The sequence below is a fragment of the Aphelocoma coerulescens genome, chromosome 1, assembly GCF_041296385.1.
Source record: "Aphelocoma coerulescens isolate FSJ_1873_10779 chromosome 1, UR_Acoe_1.0, whole genome shotgun sequence".
Classification (NCBI taxonomy): Eukaryota; Metazoa; Chordata; class Aves; order Passeriformes; family Corvidae; genus Aphelocoma; species Aphelocoma coerulescens.
Window position 1 is genome coordinate 104,830,715 of NC_091013.1, and position 21,556 is coordinate 104,852,270.

At 38.9% G+C, this 21,556-nt stretch overlaps 1 protein-coding gene across 12 annotated transcripts in view; it reads left to right on the forward strand.

The window, feature by feature from the left end:
* TMPRSS7 (transmembrane serine protease 7) overlaps window positions 1-19,898 on the forward strand; it is a 48,603-nt gene extending 28,705 nt beyond the window's left edge. For 10 of the 12 annotated variants that reach the window (XM_069022883.1, XM_069022911.1, XM_069022930.1 and 7 more), the window contains 12 exons: window positions 1,300-1,528; window positions 2,869-2,999; window positions 4,226-4,338; window positions 5,934-6,040; window positions 10,381-10,517; window positions 11,667-11,774; window positions 12,369-12,479; window positions 13,588-13,704; window positions 15,667-15,844; window positions 16,020-16,288; window positions 17,392-17,528; window positions 19,661-19,898. In XM_069022883.1, coding sequence (XP_068878984.1) covers window positions 1,300-1,528; window positions 2,869-2,999; window positions 4,226-4,338; window positions 5,934-6,040; window positions 10,381-10,517; window positions 11,667-11,774; window positions 12,369-12,479; window positions 13,588-13,704; window positions 15,667-15,844; window positions 16,020-16,288; window positions 17,392-17,528; window positions 19,661-19,831 — 1,808 coding nt within the window. In that variant the 3' untranslated portion in view covers window positions 19,832-19,898. The remainder of the gene's footprint in view (window positions 1-1,299; window positions 1,529-2,868; window positions 3,000-4,225; window positions 4,339-5,933; window positions 6,041-10,380; window positions 10,518-11,666; window positions 11,775-12,368; window positions 12,480-13,587; window positions 13,705-15,666; window positions 15,845-16,019; window positions 16,289-17,391; window positions 17,529-19,660) is intronic. The other 2 variants (XM_069022899.1, XM_069022957.1) reach the window with 2 other exon arrangements.
* The last annotated feature ends 1,658 nt before the right edge of the window (window positions 19,899-21,556 follow it).

The window sequence follows — 21,556 nt, forward strand, 5'->3', positions numbered from 1 at the left end:
ATTTCAGAGACTTATGTTTGTAATAGCCAGAAATTAATGCAAATATTCACTTTGTATCTTATTCCCCCTAATTTGCATTTCCCTTTTTTCTCACCTTTCAAAGAGCTATGTTAAGAATTTTAGATATGACCAAACAAAAATTCCCTACTTTTTTTTTGCTGACTGTGAGCTGCAATATTGAATTGAAATAAAGATCTCAATATATTTTATTTGGAAATCACAGTTGTTTTGGCTTAATTGGAAAATTGGATGCAAGTAGAATAATATTCTTCTTATCCTTGTCTAAATTATGGCAAAAATTTTTACCCTTTTCTTTGTAAATGTTGTGTAGGGTAGGTTGCATTATTTGTATTTCACAGTATTTCCATTTCTAATGGTGATTTCTAATGCTGCAAAAATTTTCAAGAAGGGGCAGAACAAAGTCCTGATGTGAATTAATTTTGATCCTGCTTTGAGCTGGATGTTCAGCAAGGAAAGTCCTCCATCCCTTCCAAACGGAAGGACTTGGGGAATCCGAATTTGTTGCTACACTTCTAGCTCACGTCATGATAAAACATTGAGAACCTTGACATTTGATCAATAAAAAAGGTGGGGGAATATAGACATGTAGCTGCATTTTTGCTTTGATTTTGTTTTATGTATTATAAATATCATAATGTCCATAGGGGCAAGCAGTTCATTTATGCTTTGAAAGTAGATGAGTATCTCCCAGTGAAGAATTATTAGAGTAATTTATTCTCTAGTCTGCAGAACTTTAACTGCAATCTGTACAAAATGGCACTGCTTTAGTGGAAATACCGTGCAAGAACTGAATTACAGCACTTGTTGGCGATACTCTGTACTTTTATGAATAGACTGTTCTTTGACCACAGCCTTGTAACTAAGATGAAAACCGTGAGTGGCACAGAAAGCCAGAGAGGGACTCTTCACAAGGTCTAGTGGGAATGGCTCTAAGCTAGAAAAGGGTAGGTTTGGGTTTGGGGTAGGAAATTCTTTACAGTGGGCCCAGAACAGCTGTAGATGCCCCTTGGAAGTATCCAAGGCTGGGTTGGATGGGGCTCTGGGCAACCTGGTCAAGTGGAAGGTATCCCCCTCATGGCAGAGAGTTCAGAACTAGATGATCTCTTAGAACCCAAACCACTGTATGATTCTATTATTACTTTGTTTTCCAAGTTAGATATGCTTTCATATTTTGCTTCAGTTTAGCACAAGGATTTTAGATTTCTTGTTTTAATGCTATGTGGGTTTAGGAGTTTTGGAGTGATTGCATCCAGTGTTGAAAATGTGACATTTTCACAGGAACTAATTGCATGTATGATCTCTATGCTGACCATCTGCACAAGCACTTTCCTCTGGATACACAAGCTACCTCAGAGGGAACAATCTGCTATTTTAAGCTTATTGCATCTGTGGGCCACCTTATCCGCCTTTCAATAGTATCCCTTCAGATTGAAGCAGATAACTGCATCACTGACTCGCTCACCATTTATGACTCTCTGATGCCAATCAAAGATAAGATACTGTACCGGTGAGTATAAATTTCTATTGAGAATTAATTGACAACTTTTGGGTTTTCTCTGAAGATCTGCCATCTGTGTTTTGTATTTAGTTTGGTTTTGTTAAAATTGCTCTGATCTTCATGTATTACTCACATAACCCATGACAATTTAAAATTTCTTGGATAAGTTATCTTGCTAGTAAAAGGGAAAATTTTCTTCAAATATTTCTCTTTTTTTCAACTGGAGTGCATCTTCACCTAGCTACAGAACTATAAAAAATTCACACATTACTGAGCAAAATTTTCTGTTTCTTATCAGGAAACAGATGCTAACTGAAAGAGAATGTCAGAATTTCCTCCCTTAGGAAAATTCTTCTGTATGAAGATTAGTGCTTTTCAGATGAAGACTGAAGTTCAGAAACTAAGTCTCATGATTTTTCACTTACTGGCACTCATTAGTTCAGTGCTTTTTTTATCTGCTCTATTTGTTTAGAGGGTTGTAAAAATGTAGAGTTGAAGCTGTGATGGGTTGAGGGATGTGGACTAGTCTTTTTTTCTTTTTTCTTCTCTCTCTTCAATGATCCATTATGCTTGTTTAGGGACTTTTTCTTTGAAATTCCTGATAATTAATTCCATAGGACTACATAAGTCAAAAGGAAAAGACAGCACCTTCATGAAGTAGACAAAAGCTCAGTGTTTTCACCCCTGAAACCCTTTTCTCTGGCATTTCAGTCTGTGTATAAGCCTCAAAACCAGAGCATTTGCTTTTCAGTCCTTTTTGAGAGCTGTCCTCTACCAAGCTGTATCTCCAACTGACTTGTCTGTGGAACAGTGGATGGTGTTCACTTACATGGTAGTATCGGTAGAGGACTGAAGATGTCCACTAGGTTATGTATATGGAAAGTAACGTGTTTGGGGTTTTTTTTTTATTGAGACTTCTTATTGGCTCTTATTGGTTCTTAATTTCTGACTTGAAGAATAACTTTCTTGTCTTTCCCACTGCCCAACAAGAAGATAAAATTGTTGGTCTAATAAAGTAAGATTTCTCTTTCTTCCAGCTTTTCATTAATGTTGGCTTCATTCATTTTTACTGGGAGTGAAGGCTGAAAGTCATTATCTGTGTGAACCATTCCATATCCATTTTCATGTTTGTAATTTCTTTCTTTTTTTGTAAGAAGAATTCCCAGTATTGGGTTTAAACTGGCCTTGTAACAGATACTTTTGTGCTTAAGAGCATGGAAATTTGACTGGACTTTGAAGTAGGTAAGATCTGAACCAGTGGAAAATTTATGCATAGAGTGAGAGTAATGTGTTAAGCTTTTCGCTTTTTAAGTGATTGCTTATGTATTTGCTCTTTTCTTCCCCCTCAGAGCTTGTGAACCACCTGATTCATTGGTGTCACTTGTGTCCACAAATAATCTCATGCTGGTAATATTTAAGGCAGCACAAGTAAAGGAGCATAAGGAATTCCATGGCTATTTTGAGGTCATTACACAAGAAAGTAGGTTTGTTCGGTGTTTGGAAGTGTGTTTATTATATTGTTTCTTCTAAGGGCCTGAAGTGGCTGTCATGTTTCTGACTATGGATAAATGATTCCTGTGACTGAGTTTCTTCTTTTTACAGGTGTCTGTCTCCCTTTCTTATCCTCTGCATTACTGTGTGCCTTCCTATTCAGTAATGTTATCTGATCAGACTAGTTGTGAAGTACGAAGGTAGAGGGCTGAAAGCATCCCTGAATTCAGTTGGCGAGGACTGGAAGGTGCCAGTAGATGGAGCTATTATTTCAGGTGTAGCAGTGGCCTCCCTTCTGCCATGGGACTCGGGGATCATGCTAAAGGTGGAAGGATGTCAGCACTAAAACCTGCTTTCAGAAAAAAAATGCTTCAGTTGCTTTGTCTGCATTTGCTATCGGTCCCTGACTCCACAGGAACACAAAAGAGTCAGTAACGTTTGTGTGTCAAGTCCATCACTTTATTGCTTTAATCTTTAAGTGGTTAGATCATAATCACAAATAGTACAAGGAATATCATGCTAGTGGCACGAGGAGAAAAATCTCACGTAGCTCAGTGCAAGGAAATTCAAGTTGCTTAAAAAGATGCTGCCTACTTTTCATGCTGACAGTAATTAAGCATTAATATACCATCAGAAAAGCATGTGATAAGTTCTCCATAATAAGTAACTTCAAGTTCCGTTCTGTGTGGGTTGTGGGCTGGTTGGTTGGTTTGTTTTCTTTAAGTTTGAGTCTGGATTTTCTTTGTTCGTTTCTCTCTGTGTGTGACTTTGTCTTTAATGAATTCTGTAAATCCATTGAGTAGTCATATAAGAAAGTTTTGGTTTCCAGGAGGCTGATTAGTTCAGTATGTTGAACATTTCACTTCTAACTGGCTGCATTCTAAGACTAGAGGTCCCTGTGTCGTACTGCAGTGTGGATGTATTGATATTCTTGTTTGCAAAACTTTCTTCAGTGAAATAATATAAACTTTACAATGTGTTCTACCAGTCCTGCAGAGCCCAGCACTCATCCCTGGATCTTTACATCCTTTGTCTTCTGTGTGCATCATTGGGAAGGGTCTCTTTTTACAACTTGAATCCTGCTAAATATAATTCCTCACCTGCCCAGCTTTGCAGTACAGACTTGTGATAAATTCGGATGCTTCAGCCCACTGAATAGCTTTACTGAAACTACATCAAGGTTTGCCAAATTTTGCCTCTTTTTTTTCCCCTTAGGGTGTGGAAAAGCAATAGTGACAAAGGAGAAAACTGGCTATGAAGGGAGAATCACAAGTCCCTATTACCCAAGCTATTATCCTCCAAAATGCCTGTGTGCATGGAACTTCCAGGTAACATGACTGTTTCTCTCTGAGGCACTGCTGTGTGTTTGGGGAGCATAGAGCTTAAGTAAAGCAGAGTGATTGAGTTGGCAGTAACCTGCATCCTCACAGACATAGTAGTTTATAGAAATGGCATTGATGAACAGCTGGCTGCGTTCAGGTGTTTTGTATCAGTTTTTTCTTTTTTCTCTTTCTGTGCACTTATTTTTAAGGAAGAGAACATAGTTCCTAAGGTGCCCTATTACAAAGGTGAAGAGCTAAGATAAGTTCTGATGTTTAGCCAGCATAATTACTTCATGGCAGGCAATGTAAGACTTGACTGTTTTTAACTCCTCTCTTCCCACTCCCAGAAATTTGGGTGAAAAGTATGCACAAAAAACTTCCTCTAACCTAGTTATTACCGCCACTTCTCCAGTATCTTTTCATATGCCTAATACATTTAATTTGTCTTCAGAATGGTCTGTCCTATCAGCACAATCCCATAGACTGTTTTTTTTTAATTTGGTATCCTTTTCCTTCATCTTTTTAGGTACTCTCCTGAAAGCAAATTGCTGAAAGCTGACATTGTTTTAAAGTACTTTTGTTTTCTCTGACATGAGTGTTTCCTTATTAGTGCTGCTAAAATAAGGTCTTTGACTTAGGGCTTGCCCTTCAGTGTTTACCTCTCTAAAGAATATAGCAATGGGTATGATGAGGTTCAACGTTTACCCATCTTCCTGCTTATTGTTAAGCTAGTGATTGCCCACATTGAATCACAGCAATAGAAATTAAGTCCAGCGAGCCATGACCTACAGCCTCTTGCCCTTCTAGAATGATAAGGTGATTTTGGGGGGGCTAAATTTAAGGTCTTCACCGTTGACTTCTGATAGAAAGGTTTATTGCTCAAACCAGTTTCATTTTCAAGATTTTATTTTTGTACAATATTGAAACTTCACTCATTTCCCAAATTATATTTTCTGTAAGAGAAGAGGGGAAAAGTTTTCATTTCTGGATTTTGCCCTGAATCAGCCCTTGTTTTTAAATGAATCCTGCCTTGCCTTGCAAAACATGTTCTGATCCTTTTATGAAAGGAATTTCCAATTAAGTATGAACACTCGTGATATTGCTGGGTTAAGAAATGTTTTGTAAAATACTAAAGAATGCATGGCTGAGCAGGTGCCAGTAGAAGACTATAATATTGTGGTAGAAGTAACTCCTAGCATTACAAAGGTGACACGAGTATTCCAGGCGGTATCTTAACTCTAAAAATCCGCTGGGGCTCTGTGTCCCTACACAAGTACATTTGGATGTGTTTGAGTGCTTTGATCTTGATACAAAAGCTGCTTTCTATGGTCAATGGCTCTCTGAAGATGAGAAGGCTATTGGCTAGAGGGGGAGAAAGCCTGCAGCTGTGGTGGGGCTGTGCCAACCCTTGCTTTTACTCAGGACTGAATAGCTGGCAAGTGTGTAAGGTGCTGGCTGTTGAGCTGGTGAAGCCAGCACAGCTCCCAGAGCGTGGCATTGCCAAGCTCCATAATTGCTGAAATAAGTTATAGACTTCTGTGTTCTGTGCCCACAAAAGGAAAAAAGAAGACTGCTTGCACTGTCTTTCTTGCACACAACAGACTCCACAGAAGAGCCTTGGTGTAGCTCTGAAGTTTCATAACTATACCATTAGTGAGAAGAATATTAAAGGCTGTGAGCGAGGGTGGTGGAAAATTAATGAACGCATGTAAGTACTCCGCATGGATTATTAATGTAATGGTACCGAAATAAGCCTTCCCATTACTATTGCAGCTCAGAGAGCTTCCAGAAGGACAGAAGTAATTCACTGGGTGCCCTACCATTCTGTTATTTTAGCTGATGATGTACAATCTTTATAAAATGTATTTATATACATATAAATATATATATAAAAATTTTTACATATATATATGTATATATGTATATATATATATATTCTACTGAAAAGTGCTAGAAAAATGAAGACAAGAGTCTTTGGTACTCTCTGGAGAGAGAGAAATGGAAAGAGTTGGATAAAGCTTGATGTCCTGTGAACCCTAAAATAATTCTGTGTTTTCTGGGGCCATTAAACAAGGTCTGTTTAAAAACCTTTTAAGTGTAACTTAATTCTAAGATTGCTCAAGAGGACAGCGAATCTAATTAACTTCTTGCTGAAAGCCATTGCAATGAGATGATTGGAAATAGAACTGTAACTACTTCCTCATTCCAGTCACTGGCTCTTGAAAGAGAAACTGCACAAAGTGCCTTTCAAGGAACCACTGTATTTCTGAATTGTTCTTTATTAAAATATTGGTGCTGGTTTTTTATTAAGATACCACTGCTTTCCCAGCACATTGCCCACCCATTCTTTCCTCAATTTTGAAGTCATCTTTGGAATGCTGGATGATGAGGCAAGGCTAGATTTAAAACATCAGATTTTTTTCTTAAACTTCCTTCAAATGGAAACCTCAGTAAGATTAGTCTTAAACTGAGTTTCTGAACTCACTACTGAAAGTAAGTCAATTAGGCCCTTTAGAGTGCAACTGAAAGAATTACAGAGAGAAGAAAAAACTTTGTCTGTTCTGCAATACCATGTTGTATTTATAGAGAGAAAATTCAGTTTGAAGCTCCTACAATTGTGCCTTGATGGGAATTGGTTGCTGGACTAGATGAGCACATAAAAACACCAGTCAAAACACACCACACTTAGTGTGTTTGTGGGGTTTTTTGGTGTTCTTTTTATGACAGAAATGGAAAGATTTGTGTTATTTGGGATGGCTGAGATAAAAAACAAAGGCAAAATCTGGAGGCAAAAATGATAATAGGTTCATACTGAAGGATTATCTGACAGAGAATCCTGAAAGAATCTGAGCAGCTTTTTGATAAACCTGCCAATTATGCATTCCACAGAATCAAATGTCCATGGCATGATTCTTAGAAGTGCACTTAGGGTTACTTTTGAAGTACTGCACAAGAACGCGTGCTCCTGATTTCTGTTGGAAGTTGCTGGTTATAGTAGTAGACCAAGACCTCTTCCTTTGAAAGAGAGTATTTTTCACTAAAAATAAGGCTTTTGAACTTCTGATTTTCTGTTCTATGTTTACTTTTAAGAGGAAAAAATACGACTTAATGCATGAAACATGGTGATGTTTTATTTTCTTTTTTTTTCCGGCAAATTTGAATGGTTAACGAAATGCAGAGGGGGTGCAGGGGGGGTGGGGGGGGGGGGCGGGGGGGGGCAGGGGACCCCCATCTTTCAGCTTCTTGCAATTGTGCCTTATGGAATGCTTATTCTGTTATCTTAGGTAAAAATGGTTAAGAAACTTTGAGATACTGATATTAGTAAAGACTGGGACCAAGAAGGTGGTTCAGATAAGGTTCCTTCAGACCTCTAGGGACAGCTTTATCTAACCAGAGACACTGAACACAACCATGCAGTTCTTCCTCGTGGACATACAATGCTCCACTGCCTAGTCAAAGAAGTTACAGCTAATGAACTGCTTTTGCTGAAATTCTCAGAGGCAGGAATACCAGTGAGTCTCTTGTGAGCAGGCCACTAGAGGTTTATGTGAACACAGAGGTGCTTTATTTGTCTTAAAACTGTTAGTGCAACATCCCACTGTTTCTGCTACAGCATGCATGTATCTGCTCACCCCCTGAAAAACTACCCCACTCACTTTTCCAGCATATGGGACAGGATCCCCTTAATCAGTTTCTCTCTGGAGCAATGGCACAGAGTTACAGATGGTGCTTTGCAACTTCCATTTGCCCTGGACCTGGATGTATGACCAGTAAAACACCAGTAAAAGGCTCCTGAGGGCCTGTAGCTTTGTCTTACAAATCCCATGAGCATATGGCATTTCTCACTGTGTGTAGGAGATAGTTTCCTCAATGTACTTGTTCCAGCTTTTCCACAGATGGGCAGCAATTTCCTCTACTTTTGGTGAGATGAGTTTGTTTTATTTGTCTGAGAAGGGGTCAATGCAGCCTGCAACTTTTTGGGGTTTTTTTTAATGGTGCTAGGGTTTGTTGGAAGGAAGATTGTCTAAGTGATTGACAGAAGGAGAAATGTAGAAAATGTCTGTGGGCTAACTGATGGGAATCAGATTGTTAGATGGCATTTTGCTGTGCACTTTGACAGGCTGTTTTAGGTTGGGAGCGTTGGTGACAAACACTAAAATTAGTGACAATTAGACTTCCTGTTGTAGGAAGTCTTCGCTCTTAACACTGATAGATTTGGCGGGTGCATGTACTGGTTTGAAGGCAAACCAGCGGGAAGAATTAACTCCACACAAATATTTTGCAAAAGATTCAAAGTCAGAACTACAATTTAATAGGAAAATTAAAATAAAGGCAATAATACGGAAACACTGGATGAAACTGACAAAGTCAGAATACGGCCTGACACCCTGGTGGTGGTGGCTGCAGCCCCTCTGGAGTGATGGATGTGGTTTTGTCAAAGCAGTGATCCTGTAGAAAGATCTGGTCCTTCTCTGGAGGTCCAGTGGAGGTTATTGAGATCCTGTCCTTGAGTATCCAGTGGTAGTACTACCGTGGTGTTCCAAGCCTCAGATTATATACAGGTAGGAATGTTTGGTTCCTCCCCCCAGGGTGGGATATCTCACAATGGAATGGTATAATTCTATGAGTCTCTCTGTGAGACCTTGGTGGTCCATTAGCAGAGATGACCCCCCAGGGTGGCTGCTGCTTCCCCGGTGGGAGTTGTCAGGACTGAGTCATGGTAAAGATAAAGAACACTGCTCCTCCCATTTTAACAGCTTGCTTCTTTGTTTGGGGCTTCTTTTACAATTAATTTTCCTATAGTAAAAGTCTGTAAAATTAACTGGGTTTTTTGCATCTGCTTTCAGGATGTCAAAGAGGAGTCTTGTTCTTTTAAATTGTTTTCTTCCTTTATTTTTCACATTGCTGGAACAGAATCTCCTAGATCTATTAACAGGATATTTCATTTTAGTAGGGTGAAATAAAGCACACATGAAAACATATGAATGAGTGTGTCCATTCCCTGTGGCAGACTTCACTGGGATGCTCCAGAGGATGTTGCACTGAGGCAACATCTGTTCACATGGAAATCACTGACCAATTTTTCTCCATTCATTGACATGAAGAGTAGTCCCAGTGCAATGCTTGATGTGAAAAATACACAAGGGAAATATTTACCTCTGGCTAATAGTCCACTAGTCCGGTTAACAACACAACAATCCATTTTTGTCTTTTGTTCTTTTTGTTCATCCTGTTGTCAGCGAGAGACCTTGTACTGCTGTCAAACAGGTATGTGTGCCAAGTCTGCTAAAAATCAATAGAGCTGCCTGGGCTCTTTAATCTATTTAAGATTCATATGTACTTTGATTTTTGCAGGAATATTAAAGCCAGATGTTTTTCTTCTAAGTGCTGCATCTTTGAGGCATTTTTGTTGAACAGAGGAGAGGGTCTTTTTTTCCACTTCTAGAACAACCTGTACTGTTGATGTTCACTGGTTTACTACATTTAAAACTGTTTCCATTTTTAAAGTAATGATCCAGCAACCTTTCCCTGGTCAAAGAGGCTTTGTTTGGTTGTGGGTTTTTTTTGCTTTGGGGTTTGTTTGTTTTACTTAGCTTTTTTTTTTTTTTTAATCTAGGTTTTTTGTTGCACCCCCCACCCCAGCTAGAGATTGGCCTATTTGATGAAAGGGACATTAGAAATTCATTAACAATGGATGGATTAAATGTTTGCTGGCATCAGAGAGCATTTAGGTTTCTCTGAATCAAGTGGCACCTAGGCAGAAGTCCAAGGAACCTCTTTGTCAAAATAGCAACTGAAAGTCAATGTGCATCCAAGGCATTATTTTTAAGACTATTTATTTGAAGGCATGATATTCAAAAGTAAATTTCCACAATGTTAGTGGTGAATGAAGGCTGGGTGACCACCAAGAAATATTTTTGGTTTTGGTTCTTAATTAAAGTGTGGCAGATGACCGTACTTCTGAATTTGAGTGGTGTTGCCATTTAAATCGTATGTAAGGCAATTTTCCTATGAAGGCTGCTCTAAAACTTGCACGAACACTTCTAGGTACTGTGGTTACTATGTTGATCACCAAACAGTATTCCACATTACAAGTTCTGCTGTCAGTGTGGAGCTCCAGTGCAGTTCGAAGGTCTCTGAGAAGCCCCTGCTGGTGGAGTATGGCAGCTACAACATCAGCCAGCGTAAGATGGATTTTGTCTTTTTCAACCCTTCTTTGCATTTCAGACCTGTGAAGCAGCATTTTTGGGGTCCAGTAGGACTTACTTAAGTTTATGCAGGAAATTACCTGTTGGGTTTCAGTTCATTTTCTTTTCTAATCTTACTAAGTCAGATGACTAGCAAACAAAGAACCTTTTCTAGGCTGCACATCTAAGGTTTGTGGGCATGTGCAGCGTGCTCTGGTTTCCTGCATGCACACAGTCTATTCTCTTCTGCACAGTCCTCAAAGCTTCCTGCATGGCTATGGCCATGGCGCAGCAAGTTGAAGTCTGCTGTTCCTGTTTGTTTTCATCCCCCATGTTTTGTTTGCAATGTTTCTATTGCTATAAGACCTCAGGTAATGAAAAGAGTACCAAATAACCAACTGCTTATTTCACGGTTTCCATATATTTATATATATATTGTGTTCAAATCTGAAATCTGAGCTTAAAAAAACAGCTCAAAAAGTTGATAAATTCTGAGACCCTGAGTTTTTTCCAGTCCTGAAACAGACAACTTGTTTACTGGTACTTTTTCACCTGTGTTAATCTTACATATTCCTGTTAAAGTAGTAAAGAAGCAGTGGTTTCTATACATAGTTACTTGTCACATTAGAGGAATTTTATTCAGTGTATATATGTATAGTATGTAAAAAGATGGGTAGTTTGATTATTTTAGTTTATGAGGCAGAATTATGTAGTTCATACAACACCTCAATGCAGGTTATTTACCAAAGTTTCAAAGTGCTGCAAATTTTGGTTATTGGAAACGAGACTGTGCTTTAAAATAAAGATGGCATTCTAAGCAGCCTTGTGTTGTACTGTATAACACTGGCTGATTTGGTCCAGCCCTAGAGAGCCTGTAGTACATATTCCAGGATTAGCTGAACTGGAACTTTAGAGAAATTTTTTCCTCTTCTCTAAATCCCAGTTTTCAACATTTGAATTCAATTTAAGTGCTGGCAATGTACACAGGCTATATTAAATTTAGATCAACTTAATTGTTCCTTGGAGAAGCTTAGTGACTGTAAATTGAAACAAGCTGGCAATATTTGTGAAAAGGAAATTTTGAAGTTTGTTTGCTTGGTTTTTTGTTTTGTTGGTTTTTTTTTGTTTTCCTTTTTTAACTTCCAGCATGTCCACCTGGACATTTCAAGTGTTCTACTGGCTTATGCATCCAGCAGATGCAGCGCTGTGATGGCATAAACAACTGCTTCGATGAAAGTGATGAACTTTCTTGTGGTTTGTATTCACTTATTAGAGATCTTGACTAGAAAACACAGTGAATATATTCTCTAGTCTTAGAAGGCAGCTGAAACAAGGTGAAAATTTTTAATGGGGATACAAAAAGATGTTTTCAGCTTCCTTTAGATGTCCAGGTACAGACTACCCATCAGTCTCTTGAGTGCTTAATTCATAGTTAATTGGCAAGGGACAAAACCAAGAATGAAGAAGGTATGGCACTGGAGAGCACAAGGAAGAAATTTAGATGTGCAGTAATAACTGTAGTAGGCTATATTTTAGTTTTTCCTCATGTGATAAAAGCTGGCAATTATTAATAAAGTTCTGTTCCATTTTGAGACGAGTTATTCTATTTTTGTGGGGGAATGACAAAGGGGGGTGCACAGAGTAGATGAGAGTGATACTAAACATCTCCACCTGGGGAGCTCGCTGAACTCCTTTGTGCTCTATTTGCTCCATGGATAACATGGCATTCATGCCCATCCTTCTACCGTGCTGTGAAGGAATGAATGTGGTATCCAGGCACAGCCAGAAAGGGATGTGTTAGCATTTACAGGAATGCTTCTGTACCTGATTTGGCTTATGTTTTTAAAGTTGTCCCTGAGTGGAACTGTAACTCCAGCTTCGCAATACAGGACAACTTGCTTGCCTGCAATGGAGTACGTGATTGTGAGAACGGAAAAGATGAGCAGAACTGCACCCACAGTAAGGCTGCTCTCCTGAGTAACTTTTTTTCTCTCTTTTATCATCCATCTATTCCTGACTTGAATTCTGGATGCTGCATTCAAAGGGTTAAGAGGCACTGTCAAATCTCACTTGGGCTATATAACTCCATTCCATTTTTCTGATATGTTTAGAAACAAGCCATTACTGATTTTAAACTGTTTCTTTTTAATAAGGTCATGAACATCTGTTTCTGCAAAATACTGGCATAATAATTGAGTACTTCAGGTGCACGCTGGGATCTAGGGATTTAAAGCTTGAATCTGAGATTTTATCTCTTTACAGCATAATCTGTGCAAATTAATTCCTGGATCTATTTTACCATCTGTAAAATAACTATAAAAATGATTATTTCTCTGTGGCAGTTTTCAGGGTTATAAGGTTAGTGGAAGCCATAAATTTAGCATTAGGCAAATGAAAGTTGAATCAGAACTTTCTTGAATTTTTTTAGAATAGATGGACATATGAAAGGGAGCACAACTGAAAAGTGCTGCAAGTGATTTTTTAAAGAAAACTTTTTTGATCCCTCAGAAAAGACAGTCTGTGTAAATGATTACAGGATACTTCTGTGTGCTGACGAAAAAAATAGATTGGGTTTGAGTGGCCTCATTTATTGCAAGCCACAGGGAAACAGGAAAATGCCGAGTTTAGGGGTTGCAGTTTTACTGGATACAGTTAATAAGGCTGGTTTCATTGCAACCTTTCATTTCACATTTAATACTGAAATACAAATGAGAGCTTCTTTCCAGAGTACTGGATGTTGTGTCTTGCCACCCTTACACTCTACATCTAATTTTCACTACTATATCTGTGTTTGTTAGTGTTGCAGGAAAGAATGTGAGGAAATCTTTGTTTGGACTCAGCCAAACAAGTAAATGCACACCCAAGTATAGATGCAGTCCTATTTGAATAATTTATTCTGTTTAGAGGTTGGTTTAAGTCATTCCAACCAAAGTGCTTTTTTGTCATGTTACTTTGTATCCATTAATACATGTATTAATATATGTACATCTTCTATCTGTGCAGACGTGTTTTTGTGTGTTAAGCTGAGCCAATGGTTGTTTTGGGTTTTTTTCCTCAACTGTTTCAGGTATTCCCTGCACCAACCACATGTTCAAGTGCAGGAATAACATTTGCATTAGGAAACAATATGCAAGGTGTGATGGGACTGTGGACTGTGTTGATGGAAGTGATGAAAGCAGCTGCAGTAAGTTCCTCTCAAATGTTCATCTTTCTGAACTTTGAACTTTTTACACAATAAAGACTTTTATTTCTTCCTGTTTTGGAGTGGGTACAAGTCATGCTGGTGGTACTGGATTTTTATTGCATTCTCTCTGTGATAGTGGGGTAATGATTAGCTATCAGTTTACTTCAAATCTGGTTGCAGAATTTGCCAAGTTCTTGTGGGAGGGTGGGCTTCCAGTTATGGGGAGCCTTAGACAGCTGTACTGCTTATCTCAGCTGTGCTAAGGATTAGGGCAGCAGGGTTAATTACAGAGTGAACTTGCTTAGCTGGTGAGGCAGCACTTTTGCTGTCTGCAGCAATGCCAGCACTTTGTTGAAGTAGGACTGTATTTGGACTTCAGGAGTGATACAGCTGCAATGAGAAAAAACTCATGAACTTTTCACTTCTCTGACTCATCCAGATGGTGAAGACCCCAATACTTTATAGTATCAAGTTATGTTCTAGTCTTAATCTTCCTAAAGTAACCTCTGTACAACCTTTTCAGTTTGTTTTGCTGTAACACAAACAGATGATTGTCAATGCAGTAGCAATAAAAAAGTGGGGTTAGGATTAGTTGCTTAAACTGAATGGTCTCAGGTATATATACATAACACGGACGTGTTGGAACAAGTCCAAGGGAGGTTCAAGAAGATATCTGAGGGCTGGAGCACCTCTCCTATGAAGGCAGGCTGAGAGAGCTGGGGTTGTTCAGCCTGGAGAAGAGATAGCTTTAGGAAGAAGGCTCTTAGCACTTTCCAGTACCTAAAGGGGCCGACAAGAGAACTGGAGAGGGACTTTTTCACAAGCGCATGTAATGATAGTACAAGGAGGAATGGCTTTATAATAAAAAAGGGTAGATTTAGATTAGATACAGGGAAGAAATTCTCCACTGTGAGGGTGGCAAGGCCCTGGCAAAGGTTGCCCAGAGAAGCTGTGGTTGCCCCATCGCTGGAATTGTTCAAGGCCAGGCGGGATAGAACCGTGAGAAACCTGGTTTAGCAGGAAGGTGTCCCTGCCCATGGCAGGGGGACTGGGACTAGATTAAGGTCCCTTTCCAAACCAAACCATTCTACAATTTTATGATTTTGCCTGGCCCTCAGCTGCCTCTGGCATGCTACCTGTATGTCAAATCTTTCAGCACTTTCTTTGGTTCCAGTAGGACCTCTTAAGAGACTAGCCATATGCCTATTTTTATTTGGAAACGTTAAAGCTGCATTCGACGTTTGGGATGTGTTCAGGAAAGGGTCCAGAAATATTAACACCTGTGTGCGGGACTAAAACTCCTGAGCAGAAACTTTATGTGCAGGCACAGGGATGAACCTGAGGCTCTACAGAAGGGTCTTTCTTCCTTGCTTTTCTAATTAAGAGTTCAGATTTTGGTGCTGATGAGACATGGCTTCTTCACCTGTTAGTAATATGTAGCATTGTCAGACTGTCAGTCATTTCCATAGAAAATAATGATTGTACCACCTTGTTTCTCAAATAAATGTCCAATCTCCACATACTTTTTTCTTGTATCATTCCCACTGTTTTGGCAAGAAGTATGTGTTCTGATGATGTTGAACTTCTTTGTTGATGATCTCCTTTCAGGTCAGAGTTGGCAAAAAAGAGATGAGATTGCCTATTTGTGTATATTCATTGTGATGTTTATTAAATCAATGGATCATGTGACATTTATGGCACAAGAAATATTTAGGGGCTAATTTCTGTAGCAGAGCTAGAAAAGCAACTTAGAAAAATTTCCAGACTAGTGCCTTTTTATGGAGTCATCTCTTGTTTCATTAACAGAGTAGCCAAAGAGAGAAGTTTTGAGATTATAGCAGGAGAAAAAATAGATTTCAAAATATTTCAAAGTGCAATATTCTTTCATGCCCTGTGTGGGAAGCCTCCTCACTAAAGGAAGGTACTGGAGATGGGGATTATAACCTGAAATATCCCTTGCAGGTTGTGGCAGTAGCAAGATCAGCAATCTCATCTCTCGGATTGTAGGTGGCTCAAACACTGAGGAAGGTGAATGGCCTTGGCAGGTCAGCCTTCATTTTGGGGGAGCTGCTTACTGTGGAGCATCAGTGATATCCAAAGAATGGCTGGTGTCTGCAGCACACTGCTTTCAAGGGAGCAAGTAAGCAGTCTTCCCTCTAACTCTATCCCAAACATGGCCAGGATCCACAAGTGCCTTTGGGTTCCAGAGTTTGAACTGCATGGAGGTGCTGCACCCCGCTTTCCCCAGCCCTGCTGTCAGCGGGTGTTTTGAGGTACTTTTTTAAGAAATGTCTTCTTTGTTTGCTCCCACCCAGGCTGGCTGACCCCAGAGCATGGCGTGCCCACCTGGGCATGCAAATGCAAGGCCGTGCCAAGTTTGTGTCTGCGGTGAGGCGGATCATAGTCCATGAGTACTACAACAGCCGGAACTATGACTACGACATCGCGCTGCTGCAGCTGAGCACGCCGTGGCCAGACACCATGAGCCACCTCATCCAGCCCATCTGCCTGCCTCCCTCTTCACATAAAGCCCGCAGCGGGGACAAGTGCTGGATAACAGGTTGGGGCCAAAAGCAGGAAGCGGGTGAGTTTTATCCCTTCTGCTGAGCTAATCTTATTCCCAGGAGCCCACCTACCTTTGTATGCTCAGGAAAATTGGCTGCTGGTCCCATGGGTCTGAAAGTCTTCCATATTGTGTTGTTGGTATAGGGAACTTCACTTACTCCAAAATATCAGTGTTGTCTTTCCCCTCTGTTCCCCTTGGAGGTGTGGGACGCATGGAGTGGTTTCTCTCTTTGGGTTGCTGGTTAGTCGTATGTGAAATTAAAAAGCTGGTTATTTGAAAGATAAATGTAATGCCTCAAAAAGAACCCCAGGGGGACATTTTTCCCTGTTTCCCTCTATTCCCTTTGTCAGTTTCTACAATGAAAGTGCCAAATCAGTCTTTTAACTTCAAAGTATACTTTATTACATACTAGCTTTATCAAATCCTAAAACAAAGTTTCATTATATAAACCAGCACTTGCATATTTGAATATGAGTGAAGGTTTTTTGACTATAACCAGATTTTGAAACGATCACCTGATGATGATATTGGGCCTGCTGTATTCAAAGGAGAGGAAAATTTGGGTTAATTCTGTTGTTATTATTAAACTATATATCTTATAAAAAGAGATGTTTTACCAAATCTTTCAGATAGAAAGAATCAAATTTGGGAATTGGTTCTTTATGCTGCCAAAATTCACATTCTGAAACTCTGTCTCATAATCTTAATCTTGAATTTGGCTCCTTCAGATATACTGCTCTCGCTGCAAATCTCTCATGTGATGATCTAAATATCTTTGTAAAATTTTGTTTCCTTTTTGAAATAAAAAGAGAACAAATTAAGAAGTCTTGAGACATTTTGAAAAAAAACAAAAAACTTTTTGGCCAATCCTAGTGATTATGCCATTTTATTTGGTGTGTCCAAAGGACCCAGATCACGTCACACAATTGTCTGATAGTTAGAAGAGGCTTTCTTCTGTGTTGCAGAAACTGGAATAATTTTTATTCCAGTTTGGAAACTGGAATAATTCAATGAACAAAAGTATCTGTGGATATTTTCTGAAGACTTCTTGTTTTGTATTTCAAAAGATGAGTAAAATGCTAAGCTCTGTTGAATCACCCTTCTCCAAATTTGTTTTCCAGATGATGAAGGTTCAGCAGTTCTTCAGAAAGCAGAGGTAGAAATTATTGACCAGACATTATGTCACTCCACTTATGGGATTATCACAGCTAGGATGTTTTGTGCTGGGCTATCATCTGGGAAAAGAGATGGATGTAAAGTATGTATCTCAGCACTCTTTGTATAGAGCTTATCTTGTCTTTCATTGTTGCATGATGAGGTGTAAGAGTTGACTGGCAGACCACTTTGTGGTCAATATGTTTCAGTTCTGAAAAAGAGTAATGTGAGAATTGTCTGTCAGCAAATCTCTTCTGTGGGTGATTTCAGAGTTCTGCTGCTTTATGTGAATGAGTAGCATCACTAAGTTTCAGTCGCAGGTCAAGAGCCAATCAAGTTGCAAGTCCCAATAAGCGGAAATCAGGCAATTTTTGGCACAATAGGCTCCCAGCTGAAGAAAAAACTGAGAAACTAGCTTGTGTCTTCTCAGGATCCCTCCCTTCCAACTTGGAACTACAGGACTGTTTGATGAGATGCAGACAATAGGCATAAATTTACAAATGTAAGATATTTCTGATCTGGAAAAGCTGAAAGATGATAAATGTAAAGTGCTGAATTTACTCCTAGTCAACAGTAGTAAAACCTCATAGATACACAATATGTATCTATATGACACTTACTATTACAGATCTAATATGCCATATTATATTATATTGAACTTACACAAACCATACATATTTACTGCTAAAACAGTAGTAAATTTACTGCTGAAATAATAATAAAAACATTTTTTTATGATGGAGATCTGGAATCTTCAAGATATTCTAGCTTTCACTAATCTACATTAAAGTGAGTGAGACTACAATGGCTGAGGGAGTATAATGCACCAGCTATTTTTAGAGGTTAGTGAGACCACTGATATCAAGTACCATTTTCAGTATCTGGAGAATTTGTTGGATTATGGCCACTCAAGATATAGGCAAGGAAAGGCATCATTTTGGCTGCATTTTTTAAGGGCAAATGATTTGTGTCTGTGTCTGGCAGTTGTTAGATCTATTCAAATTGTGGTATTCCTGTTTTGTGAAAAATGCTGGTGTTCCAGCTGGTGTTTTGGCCTAGGAATGAAAGAAAAGACTTGCAAATTTTACTTTCTAAATGTTAAAATATTAATTGTCATGGAAGGAAGAAACTGTCTTCCAAATTCTTAACCTTTTTGAGGCAATTCAGGGTAATCCTACTTTGAGGAGAGGGTGCCACCTAAGCACCTTAGAAGAGGTCCCTTCCAACCTGCATATCCCAACAAACTATAAAGTGAAGGCAAAATAGTTTTCTAGCTCTAACAAAATATTTGTCTAGAAAGAAGGCACTTCTCTTGCAAAACATCTGAATTTTGCCAAATGCACCTTTTGCTTTTGGAAGTTGTTTAATGCACCCAATGTTTTGGTGAAGTTTAATGTACCACTGGGTGTCTTTTTCAGAGGTGCTGTGTGTACAGCAGAGCCTTACAGGGTAGTATAAGCTTGGTCCAAGGAATTTTCTCCAAATGGTGGCAAATGGTTTTACACCTGAAGCTCTGTCAATGCATTCCTACAAGAACACCCTAGCTCTAGAAGAGTCCTAGTTGCTTTGTCCTGAATTACAGCATTATGACATCCTGTATTAAATTTTGAAGTCTAGAACAGACTTCATTCTAACTGCTCTATTTACAAAGACATTATGAGCCTCTAAACATTACATGCTAAACATTACATTACTAAAGGACAATGCTTAGGCTCTTTTTCCTTCTTAAAAAAAAATCAAGAAGAACCACAAACACAAAACAATTGAGGGATTCCATCTGTTTCCATTTATCTCTAATTTGAAAGAAGTCATACAATTATTAAATAGTTTATTTATTATATTAATTTTATTTTATTTTTAAAATAATTTTTAAAAGCTTACTGGTTTTGAGTTTTAGTGTGTAACCTGTGAATGTATGTACATGTTTAGTAGCAGATTTGGGGTTTACCTGTAAGTTTTAGGCTAGACAAAAAAAGTGAATTTCAAATGTAGTCCATGCAAAATAATATCTTAATTAGTGTCTTTAAAGAGTGAGAATTATCTTCTCTCTTGTGAAAGGGCAAACTTTGGTACAACTGTGCAATACGTGAAAAAAAACCCCTATCAATTGTTTGAACTATGTGACTATGAAAATATAATCACTAGAATTACTCATGCAAAATATCTCCCCTGGATTTTCCCCCAGTTTTTATAATTCATATTGCAAACACATATAACTCAATGTATTATTTTTAGGGCGATTCTGGTGGACCACTGTCATGTCAAAGCAATGGAGATGGAAAATGGTTTTTGACTGGCATTGTGAGCTGGGGTTATGGATGTGGAAGACCAAATTTCCCAGGTGTCTACACAAGAGTGTCGAATTTTGCACCATGGATACACAAATATGTGCCTTCAGTCTTGTAACTTGAAAGCTGTTTTCTTGGAATAAAACATATCCTAGATATCTTCATTAAAATCATATTTGGAAGAACTGTTCATGGTGGAATTTCTTTGCATGTCTCTTGCTGATTCTGGAATTCACATATAGAGGTAATAAATACCATTGTTTCAAGCTTTGGTGAAAAAGGAGGAGGCTGTTCCTTGTGGTGGTTGTTCCATGCAGGTGTCTGGAGACATGGGGGGAGGTGCAATAATAAACTCCATTTTCAAGGCACCAAGTGCAGGTACACTCATCTGTCAGGAAGCTGAAGATACAATTGATCATGTAAACAGAGAGCCTGAGGCTTACTCATCATTTCTTCTGAGAGGTGTACGGCCAATACAGAAGTAACTGTGAAGCAGCAATGAACTGTTTGCACTCTGGCAAATACTACTTTCCCTGCTTCCTCCACCAAGAACAGCTGGCAGGGAGAAAGGGAGAGAAGACATTGCCAAAAGTGAACTCAATCCTTTCAAATCCATAGGGTCTTAAGTTTTGAAGGTCAGAAATTCTGCTGCTAAAAGTGGTGATTTGTTGCATGCTTATTCCTTCTCCAGCTTTCATTTTAATTAACTGCATGATTTGGAGCTACTAACTCTTTGATTTCCTGCTATCATTTCTTTATTTTCAAGTTCATCCACCTAAGAATTTGAATTCTCTAGTTTCAGGCAACCTTAACAAGATGAATAAACATGGTGATGTGTGTTATTGCAATGGTCTTGTCCTTGCCTAAATAAAACTGAAAGGTCCTGATACAATTTTTATGCAAAAGGGGGTTTGTTTCCCCAGGCTTTTTTCTAGGCTTTTTCTGTGGTTTTTTTTCTCTTTTCCATGAAGGAGCAAAGTATCAGTCATCAGGTTGTGTGTGTAGCAGACAGGCTGTTGAAAAAAAGAGGACTTGAACAAAGCCATCTGTCTGTAGCTGTAGTTTGAATTTCTGAGCTGTGAGGATTGCCTTCCAATTAATCCCTTCTGCAATCTCTGTGTGAACTGTGTTGGGATTTGTTTGTTCCCTTTGTATTATTTTTCTGGGGCTGAGATTTCTTCATCCCATTTTGCTTTTCTAGGTTTTGTTCTTTGTGCTCTCTCTCTCAGCATGTATCACATATGTTATTTCCCCACACTCATCCTTGATTTTCTTATTTTACATGCAGAATATGCTGAACTTGGTTTGCTGACTTAAAGCTGCTTTTCCTTTCAAACAGGAAATGTGAACATAAATTGGTTTGGTATTTATTTACCACATTTATTCTGTGGTACCATCTTGAAGCTGGAAAACAAAGGTGATATGTGGAATTGAGCATTTATCCTCTCTTGCGGATATTTCTATGGATTCCACGGGGAGTTTATTAGAAGTTGCCTCATTTGTATTGCCCTGGGACCTTTTATCTGCAAATTGATTGCATGTCCTTTGCATTGTGTCATAAATTATTTCCCTACACTTGTATTTCTGAAAGAAGTGATCTATTTTCAAATGATGGGATCCATATCCTACTTAGCCAGTTAGGAAAACAAAGAGTTACAGTGATGGTAACTTTTCCTGCCCACCGTCTTTGACTGCAGATCAGCTGGCTCCAGCTTCAAGCAGTATGGCAAAGGTGAAATAAGAGAAGCCCTGTGTGTGTGGTGGGGAGAGCAGCTATTCTGAGTTATATTTAAGAAACAAGTTCATTTAGGGGGTTGCTGCTAGATTTGTCAAAAGGCATTTG